The 10,433-nt window shown below is 36.6% G+C and overlaps 1 protein-coding gene across 1 annotated transcript; it reads left to right on the forward strand.

Annotated features, from left to right (window-relative positions):
* The first annotated feature begins 3,036 nt into the window (after positions 1 to 3,036).
* On the forward strand, positions 3,037 to 5,930 carry LOC103931281 (nuclear pore complex protein NUP50A). The gene is given in 5 exon segments (XM_009340714.3): positions 3,037 to 3,196; positions 4,356 to 4,657; positions 4,659 to 4,965; positions 4,967 to 5,203; positions 5,205 to 5,930. Coding segments are annotated over 4 exon segments (1,269 nt in total). The 5' UTR covers positions 3,037 to 3,196; positions 4,356 to 4,418; the 3' UTR covers positions 5,691 to 5,930.
* Positions 5,931 to 10,433: the final 4,503 nt, after the last annotated feature.

Below are 10,433 nucleotides of genomic sequence, written 5' to 3' on the forward strand. Positions count from 1 at the left end.
TTAAAAATTTTAAGCCATAACCAAAAACTGATTTTCTTCTCGAATAGTTCTGGCTTAAAATTTTGGAAAATACCCCAAAATGAGACAATTTCTTAATCTTGGGACAGAAATAGGACAAACCGGCCATACACACCATGCACAAAACCAAAATTACTAAAATACCCACATATAAATACTAAAAATCATCAGCCCATTGCATTATTGTTCTCATTTGGAAGAGATGGTTGTTGAGAGAGCTCTGGGTTTCTGGGTTGAAATTAGATCTCTGAGCTCTGATTTTGAAGTGAGGGAAGTCCATAGAGAGGCAAGAAGAGTGAGTTGGGTTTTGGGTTGACCTCATATCTCTGATTTCGAGCAAAGGGATAAGAGAGAGAGGTGAGAAGAGTGAGTTGGGTTTTGTACCATATTTTCTGTTTTGGATGGAAAGTTCCATTTTTTCCAGCGACTAAAGCTTTGGCAGGCATAGTAAGGTAGGGTGTTTAGTTCCAAGTTTCTTCATCAAGGATTTATGTAATAAATGGGTTGTTTGTAAGATAAATTAATACTTAGAAGTTAAATTAGGGTTTGTGTTTCATGTTGGGGCGTATGGGTTGTGGAATAAATTTCAAGTTTTGATGTGCTAGAAAACTGGGATGGAACAATTTTTGGTTCAAGTGTCCAATTGCAGAAATTTGTGAAATTTTTTTCCATAATGTGCATTTGGTGTGCATGGCTACATCTTAATATGAGAAGAATGAATCTTCACTAGTTATGATGCACGTATGTTGTGCCCTAGAATTTAGCGAGTATGACCACAACCAAGTTGGTCTCGGGGAAAAACAAAATTAAGAAAAAAAAGAAGCTTAGATGATGTTAAGGATCATGCGTGTCCATGAAATAACAACAACAAGTATCATATTTTCTACGTGCACGATTAAGTGGTGGTTGATATACATAACAAGACTTTTCAAACTATCACTGTAACCTTATATACGTAACAATTATGTTTTAATTGTATCCACTATACCAATATGTTGCCGTTTAAAATTTCTCCCTGCTCTGTGCATATTATGTGCATGTACTGTACATATTATGTGCATTTGGTGTGCATATAGTGTATATGGTGCGTATTTACATCACTGATACTCTTCGCATTAACGTAGTTTACTACTTTTTCCTTTAATTCAGAGGCAGGCCCTCAATACGAAAAAAGCGAACGAGTTCGTGAAACAATTTCCTTTGATTTAGTTGGGTTATTTCATGCCCATTCAAACTGCAACTTTCAAATCCTTGAAATATTTGAACCCAATCAAAGTTGATACCAAATTCAAATTAATGGATCTTCGATTCTTTATATAAAGTTTAGGGTTATTTATCTGATTGCGTCATTTTTCTGATTTTAAAGATAGAGTTGTGAGCTATGAGTTTTTGGGTTGAGCTTAGATTTGTGAGCTTAAGATGCGCATGTTGTGTACATACAATGTATGAGCGAGCTTAATACAAAGAGAGCGAACGAGTATGCGAAACAATTTTGTCCATATCCGTCTCTCTTCCTTCTTTCCACTTTGATTTCTCTCTTTTCCCTTAAATTTATCTCTTCTACAAAAGGCAACTAACCTTTAATATCTTTTTTCATTTGATTGCAGCAAAAGCCAAACCTATTTTAGTGCTTGTAAATTTGGATCGAGAGAGGGAGCAGAGGGAGGGAGAAGACATAACAAAAGAAAACCCACATATAAATTAGAGAAATGATAACAATAAATAAAAGATAAAAATTGAAGGATTTCGGTTTCCTCTAAGAAACACCAAACCAATTACTTCAACTTCAAAAATCCATCAATCAGAAAAGCAAAATTAAGCAAACTCAGTTCACAAAACCTATAAATGAAAGGGTAAAAATCGAAGAAGATGAGTGGGTTATAGAGAGAGCTCTTGTACATATTGGAAATGTAGAGAGAGAGAGAGAGAGAGAGAGAGAGAGAGAGAGAGAGAAGAAGAAAGAGAGTTTGGATGAAGAAGATGGGTGGGTTCGAAAGAGAGAGCTCTTGGATGAAGATGGGTGGGTTAGGTTCTTTGAATTGGAATTGGGTGAGAGAGATTGTCTTTCTTCTTTCTGTTTCTCTCTATACAAAATGAGAAATGAAGGCTGAAATTTTTGGATAATCTATTTACATGGGAGGATAATTTGGTCATTTCAAGGTGTAAGCAAAATCATATTTTTGTCTAATTGTTTTGCATGTCGTATGCATACCTTGTGCATATTTAAAATGTCATATTTCTATCCCAATATTAAAAAACTGTCCCATTTTGGGGTATTTCCCTAAAACTTTAGCTTAAATTATTAAATAATAATTTTAACCTAATTTTGCTTGTCAGTAACTATTTTGAAAATAAAATTTAAGTAGATTATTCTAATTTATTTTTATGAATATTTTAACATATAAATATTTAAATTTCAATAAATAATTAAAAATAAAAAGCTACATAAAGTTTATTAAACTTTTAAAGGTACTGGGCTGACAATATGTAATTGCTGACAAAGATTTATTTGCCCAATAAATTAGAAGAACAAAATAAAAAAGTACATTTCATGTCAAAAGTGAACAATTTCATAAAAATAAAAACAAAACATTTTCAAATAAAAAAATGATTTTGATCATGTTAGCAGATCCACAAACTTTGAACAATGCTTTGTCCATCACTTTGGAATCGTTAATATGATTCTTGAGCACACATCAAGAACTATGTGCAATCGCAAGATTGATCGAGAAGATCATTGCCAGTGGCTCCACCACAACTGGATGCAGAAAAATGCTATATGGATTAAAATTAAAAAAAAAAAAATTGTATGATGACATATTTTAACTTTGCAAGTTAAAAAAAAAAAAAAAAAAAAAGTTCGAGCAAAATGAAATAAAAAACAACAAAACCAAGACCTTCATGGACATGCTGGAGGCCCAATTTCAAATCTCAGGATCAAGGAAGTTGGCACGCTGACCCTAAACACCGCACGTGTCAAAAAGTGACCTCGATTACACGCACAATTAAATCAAAAGGGGAAAGAAAATAAACCCTTCGAATCCAAAGCTTTCCCAAATAAATCTCTGCAATTTAACATTTATATATATAAGCAATTCGAAAACCACAAAAATAAAATCACCCATTTGTCTATGGGTCTCTCTCTCTAGGTTCTGCTTCTGCGTCTCCTTGCCTCCCGGTGAGTCCAAATCCTTGTATTCCCAATTTTTGAATTAGGGTTTGTGCAATTTCAGTTTGATATACTTAATATTTTGGGGTTTCATTTATCATTTCATTTTTTGGGTGATATTTGGGTCTTTCTTCTCGGTGGATTATGTGGCTTCCTTGTGGTTGTTTCGATTTCGATTTGCTATTTTTTTTTATTTTCTATGCGGATTGCGATTTGCATTAGGGTTTCTGTTTTTGGAATTTTCTTGGAAAGTGGATTTTAGCTGTTAGCTCTTGTTTGGTTGCTGAGGAAATTGTTGGTAGCTAAAAGAGTTTGCAAAAAATCATAGAGAATTTTTAATTCGACGCTGTTATTAGATAGGGTTTCCGGTATTTTGAAGCATACTGAACTGTTATTTTCAACCTAGGTTTTGGAATTTTTTGTTCTTTGTGACGACCCAAATAATTGATTAATTCTACATTAGCTGTTTTAATAGTTATACTCTTGCACTTTAATGGAGTTTTGGAGACTCTTTCTTTAGCATTCTTGCGCCCTTGTTACTGTAATAATTTGTGGATGTATTTGATTTGTTTGATGTTTTGTTGTGTTTTCCAAATTTCAATTTCCAACGTTTCATTTGAGGGGTTTGGCTTGGTTTTTTTATATATGTGCAGTTGTAATTCTAGATTTATGCTTTGGGCTCCAGTTATTAGCTTTCGATTTGTTTCGTCCATTGCCTGTATTTATATAATAAAACAATTTTGGATAAGAAAAATGTGTTGTTTTGTAATCACTTATATTTAATATCTTTTGCTTCAAGTTATATGCAAAGAGGAGAAAACTCACTTCTCTGTTATTAAGTTATTGGAATATTTATAAATCGTTAAATCCCGAGTTGTATTGAGCTCTGTTGTTCTGTTGACAAATTGGTTGACTCTTTAGATGACATGGAACTTTTCTTTCCTTTGTTTGTTAGTTTTACTTTAAGATTCTTTATAATCGAAGCTTTCTTTGATTAGACATGATGTATTACAATTCTTGGCGGTCTTATTCAATGCTGTTAGTACATTCTAATTAATTTACCTGTTTAGTTTTATCTACATTTGGTAGTAAATGATTTGTGAGTTTAGTATCTGTGGTTCTATGTTCATCTGGACTCTGAAGAATTACAATTTATGATTATATGCAGATATTGGCTTCCCAAATACTTGATACACCGGCTGGTTAATCCAATTTTTTTATTCATTTGTCAATGGCGGATTCGGAAAATGCCCTTCCACTTAATAAGAAGCGAGCTGCTGGGAGGGAACTGTCTCGGGATAACCCAGGCCTTGATGACGAGGACGATGCTTCTGATGCAGAGATTGGAACTTTCAAGAGGGCCAGTGAGGAGGTGCTGGCCACCAGAAGAATTGTGAAGGTTCGTCGCCAGCAGTGTACATCTGCCCCCGCTTCTAATACTTCCAATCCTTTTGCTGGTATACGCTTAGTTGCCTCCAACAGGAGCAACTGCAGCCCCTGCTGCAGCTAGCACACCACCTGCCAGTGAAACACGAGTTTCAGATGAGGATAATAAGCAGCCAGAAAGCAAGGTTGAACAGGCTGATCAAGCTGCGGATGACTCTGCTGCAGATAAGGAGAATGTTGTGAAGGAGAACAATGAAGTTTCCAGTGAGGCAACGGAACAACCTGAACCATCTGTGGGTGAAAATAAGACAAATGAGGGTGATGCAGTAAATGAGGAAGAGGAAAAGGCTGAAATTGAAGATAAGAAAGATGGAGAAGATAAGAAAGATAACAAAAACTGAAAATGTTGATCCAAGTCCGGAAGGTAACTCGTTGAGCTCATTCCAACAGCTTTCGAGTAGCCAAAATGCCTTCACAAATATCTCTGGAACCGGGTTCTCCACATCCAGTTTTTCATTTGGGCTTATTTCAAAGGATGGGTCTGCATTGGGTACTGGCTCTAGTTCACTTTTTGGATCAAATAATGATCAGCCTTCTGGTATTGGTCTCTTGCGTAATGGAAGTTCTTCAGCTCTTTGGCACATCAGGGCCCTCAGTTGTACCTAAGAGTGATGGTGGTGCCTTCCCGCCAATGCAAGAGATTTCAGTTGAGACTGGGGAAGAAAATGAGAAAGTGGTTTTCACTGCTGATGCTGCGTTGTTTGAATTTATTGATGGAGGCTGGAAGGAACGTGGAAAGGGAGATCTGAAAGTTAATGTATCTGAATCTGAGAAAGCCAGACTTGTGATGAGACTCAAGGGAATTAGGAAGGTAATTCTGAATGCAAGCCTTTACCCAGACATGAAGCTCACGAACATGGAGAAGAAAGGTGTAACATTTGCCTGCATGAACAGTATCGATGAAAAGAAGGATGGGCTTTCCACCTTTGCTTTGAAGTTCAAGGATGGTTCCATAGTCGAGGAATTTCGAGCTGCTGTTACAGCACATAAAGAAAAAGGTAAGGCATTTACAGCTATGAAGACTCCTGAAAATTCTCCCAAGGCATCTGATGATTAAAAGGGTAGCTTAGCTTATGTCAATGCTTGCTGAGTTTCATTTCCTATCGCAACTTTTCCCTGTTGTCGTCCTTGCCCCTTTTTGGGAAGAAAACGAAGTTGTTTTAGAGTCTGGCTGTTCCGAAGCCCTTTTGTAGCGGAGTTATAGAGTCCTGCCCGTTTTGTTTTAGTTTTAATTTCAGTCTAATGTTCGAAAGACCAGTGGTAACTCATTCTGGATAAATCGTATGCGGTTAAATCAGACTGCGTTTGCTCTTTGGGATGTTGACTGTTTGACACAGTTTTACGGTTGGTTGGTCCCTTCATATGCAATATATCTGAAAGACTTATACTGCAGTCTGTCAGATGTTAAAATTTTCTCGGTTAGATTAATAAGTTGTATGAATCAGTTACCTCTTTGGGAAATTATCCAGAAATTTTATTTGGACCAATAATATTTCTTTACACCTTAAACTAATTTAGTGCTGTTATACTCCAAAGTGTTCAGTGCCGACACATACTTGACCGTTTGGATTTGCAAGGATCCTCGGTGCTTGTTTAAACTGTCGGATCAAATCAACTGGTCAAATATGTTTTGGCACTGAGTGCCTGTAGGTATTCACGAGAAATCACTCATTGCAGCTTGTCTGATTCCACTTTAGAATGAAAATATGTTATGGACAAGCTTTTTCTTGCAAAATACTTTGAATACCGTTAAGTACAGTGGTGCTACACATCTTATGAACTATTTTCTTTAGCTTCTTTAGTGATTTCCCTTACCGCTTCCCCTTTCTTGTGATGTTGAAGATCCATGGCTGTCCTTGTCACTTGGTGGCCAAGGAATACATGATCATTCACTATTTAATTTGATATAACAACGAAGAATTAAATGAATATGCTTTTATTGTTTTAATCTCAACACTCAATATCTAATTCAAAGGTAGGTTGCCATAAATCCTTAATGATCAGGTGATCAAGAGAACGAGGACTCTAGTTTATTTTGTTTTGTGAGAATCATGAAATGGTGCCCTTCTATTATATTTTCGAAGATTAATTAGACTATTACTAACGATCAAGAACGTTCATAGGGTAGACATATAAGACCAGGGACGGAGAAGAAATATAATTAATGTGTGTAAGCAATGTCTGGCTGGTCGAAATCAACTGCACAGACGACGGCTTCACGGCGGAGAAGATGAAAGCTGATACCCTATTTCCCATTTTAGAATCGGTTTTACCTCTATTAACATTTATTTCCCGTTTGGGGCTTATTTTTTTGGAGTTGCTTTCGTATTTTTTCTGTAAGTTTTGCGGTTTTATGGTTAAGGTGTAGTGGGAGAAAGCTAATTTAAAGAGTGATGTTAGTTAGCTAGGCTCTCTTCCTGGTATAACTTTGCAATCCTTACCAAGTTATACATTTCTCTGCCTAATTAAAAAGAAATTTATTTGTGTTTTTAATGACCCACTCTTGTAGGTGATCACATGACTCTTCTCTCTTCTTAAAGAAGGTGTTGGCTAAAAAGAGACGAATGCCATTTCAAAATCCAAAATGGCTTCCCCATCCTCGTTTATCTCCCCAAAACCATGGCCACCATGGAAACCTCCAATATTGCCTGTCTCTTGGCACATGTCCATTTAAATCTCTTCCTATGAATAAATTCTCCGTCTAAGAGATTTCTTGAACCAATTCTATATGATCTTCCCAAATTTATCCTTCATACTCATATCCAACCCAACTTGAGGTGCATACACACTAATCACATTGATGAGTTCTTGTCTTATCACAATCTTGATTGCTATAATTCTATCTCTGAGCCTCTTAAGATCTAGAACATCTTGTGTTGGGGCCTTGTCCATAATGATGCTAACACCATTTCTCGTTCTGTTTGTGCTCGAATACCAAAGTTTAAAGCCTGAGTTTTTTAGATCCTTTGTCTTACGACCAACTCACTTAGTTTGTTGGAGGCACATAATACTTATGCTTCTCCTCACCATAACTTCCACTACTTCCATAGGTTTTCTCGTTAAGATTCCTACTTCCTCGTTCTAAACGCATTCTACTCTCTTGAACCTTACCCATGTCCTGCTTATTTGACATCCCCTATTTAGTAAGGTTAAAGTACTTTTTTGTGTGTGTCAAGGGTAAAGTTGATGTGAGCAGATGCTTCCAAACAACTTATGAGTGGAGTTGTTCAAAAAGAAGTTTGTATGGCCCCTTGCTCATTTAACATTGCATCTGGACGCCGATGGAGATACAGTGACCCTTACTCATTTATCACCGTGCCCGGGCCACACAGTGCGTCACTTACGAGTGACGACCTAGTTTTATCGCAATTTGTTTAGGCTTTGTTATCACATGGATTCGACGTAAGAATGTAGTGCTAACTATCGACTACCTATTCCATTATCCGAGTCTGGAACCGGCAATGTAAGAAACTTACACATGCGGAGTTCATTTACTAAATATCTAATAAAGGGAAAATGGTCCAAAGAAGAAGGTGAGAGAGAAAGTTGCTAGTATAAAATAAAATAAAATATGTCACCGCCCATTCATCGGATTCACAAGGCCTAATAAAACGCATTGTGCGTGAGACTCTCTCTCTTTGGTTTCCTATCTTGCAATCTCGTTTGTCACCAGCCTTAGCCTTTGGCTTGGGTGCCGGTGACTATGGTCCAAGTTCCTTGTACTCCTCTTTCCCTCTTTCTCCTAATTCTCTTCTCTCTTTTTCAATTTTTCCCCGAGATTTTTGTTAGCTTCCTTGAGCTTTGTCTCAAATTTTCCATGAGTTTATCTCACTTTTGGGCTTCATGTCCCTTTTCTCCACCCGTCCCTCTTTTCTGGCCGTTCTTTTCCAAACCCAAAACTCCATCTCCCCTCACTTTTCCCCTCTTCCTCCCTTCCCCATAAACAATCCCTACCCATACTTTGCTCTGATCTTCAGACTCCGAGCTGAATATGGTTGCCAGATTTATTTCCCTCCCTCATTGCCCGCGGCCCCCCCCCCCCAAAAAAAAAGGCTTGCCGGATTTCCCTTAAGGCCAAGTGTACTTACTGCTTCGGTCAAAGTAAGGATATTTTACATTCTCCCTTAGCCTCACCTTCTATCCATGTGTTACTGTGTTTGTATATATTCGCAGGGATTAGTGAATGAGATTTGGATTTGGTGGCTATCTTTTGGTTTTGCGACTTTGGTGAAGAAATTTGGATGTGGTGTGCTTCTTCTTGCAGGTTTGGTACTTTTGTGCTGCGATGTCTGGTTCGTTTTCAGCACTCGGTCGTTTTCTCTAGTGTTGCTGCTTTAGTAGTTATTGGTAAGACTTTCGTGGCGGTGAGAGCGGCGGACGCTGCTTTCTACGGCAAAAAAATTAGGGATTTGGATTTCCGTTTTAGTTTTATTTAATTGGGCTGGGCTTTTATGTATCTATGTCCCCCAATATATTTGTGTTATTTTGTCTTCCTTTGCGTTGGCCTGTAACCTGCTATCAAATTAATGAAATTATCTTTTCTTACCAAAAAAAAAAAAAAAAAAAAAGTAGCGGCTTTACTACACCTATATTCAATATTTAATTACTTCTTCAAATACAAGGTTATTCAGACTGTGAGTTCCAGGCCGGAAACTGATCTTATTTTGAAGTACAACGAGATTTATTTTTCACTAATACCAGATAAAATACTAATCAAACCAAACTGTTCTTAGTTCTTTGTTGGCGCGTATGAACTGAGGCAAGCTCCATCACAAGAATTAACGCAAGCGTCTACTTTTTCTCTATCTGAAAAAGAACCAAAATAAAAAAAAAAAAAAAAACAAAGATGAGTATAAGTAATGAATAATCATCGATATCGATCCATGTTGAGAGAGAGAGAGAGAGAAATAATTACTAGGGTTTTCTATTGTGCTGATATTGGAGCACAAGGATGTAGCACAACCAAGGTTGCAGAAGTAGTGTTGGGGGTTTGATTGGGCGTCCAAAGTTGTTAGGAAGCACGATTTCAGGCATCTTGTTGCACATTTGAAAGGATTGTGTGGTGGTCTGGCAACACATACAATAAAGCAGCTCTTATAACAATCTTTAAAATTTGCTTGGCTTTGGCCTATGAAAAATCCCAACATGAAAAGAAATACCACAGCGGACCTAACTCTTTTGCCCTCCATCCTCTTTTGCTAATAACTAATCACTAGTTAGCTATAAAATTATATCACTCAATGCTGAAGGCAAACCTCATATGCCCGTTAAAAGCTTTATATAGGTTGGTGTGTATAGAACATATGGTAGTATGGATAAATATATAAATCGTTCATTAGCATTTATGAATTTTGAATTATATATATAGTATTCACTTAATTATAAAGTAATATGCCAAGTATTTAGACATAATTTTTAGCTGAATGGAGAAGATTTGACAGATGGATTCGTTCAAGTATTTTTCTTTTTTCTTTTTGTCAAATTGAACCAAATTAAATTTCCATATAATAAGGATGGATTTCTTCCATAAAAATTTAGTTTTAAACATCTTACTTATTACAAGAGGTGGATTGCAAAGGTGGTTAAGGTCCTCTTCAATCTAGTGCGTCCGGATTCAAATTCCACACCTCACTTTGTTGTAGATTCGTGTAGAATATCGCTTGTATACAAAAAACATCTTCCTTATATAGTGGTTGTAACTAAGAATGTCTATCTATAATGGTGCTAAAATGATCATCAGATAATGTGTATAACAATATCTATTTAGGTTGGACATGGAGACACGGATGTAGAATTACAG

Source organism: the organism of the source record quoted next, unplaced genomic scaffold, assembly GCF_019419815.1.
Source record: "Pyrus x bretschneideri cultivar Hongxiangsu unplaced genomic scaffold, Pyrus_bretschneideri_v1 Contig20, whole genome shotgun sequence".
Classification (NCBI taxonomy): Eukaryota; Viridiplantae; Streptophyta; class Magnoliopsida; order Rosales; family Rosaceae; genus Pyrus; species Pyrus x bretschneideri.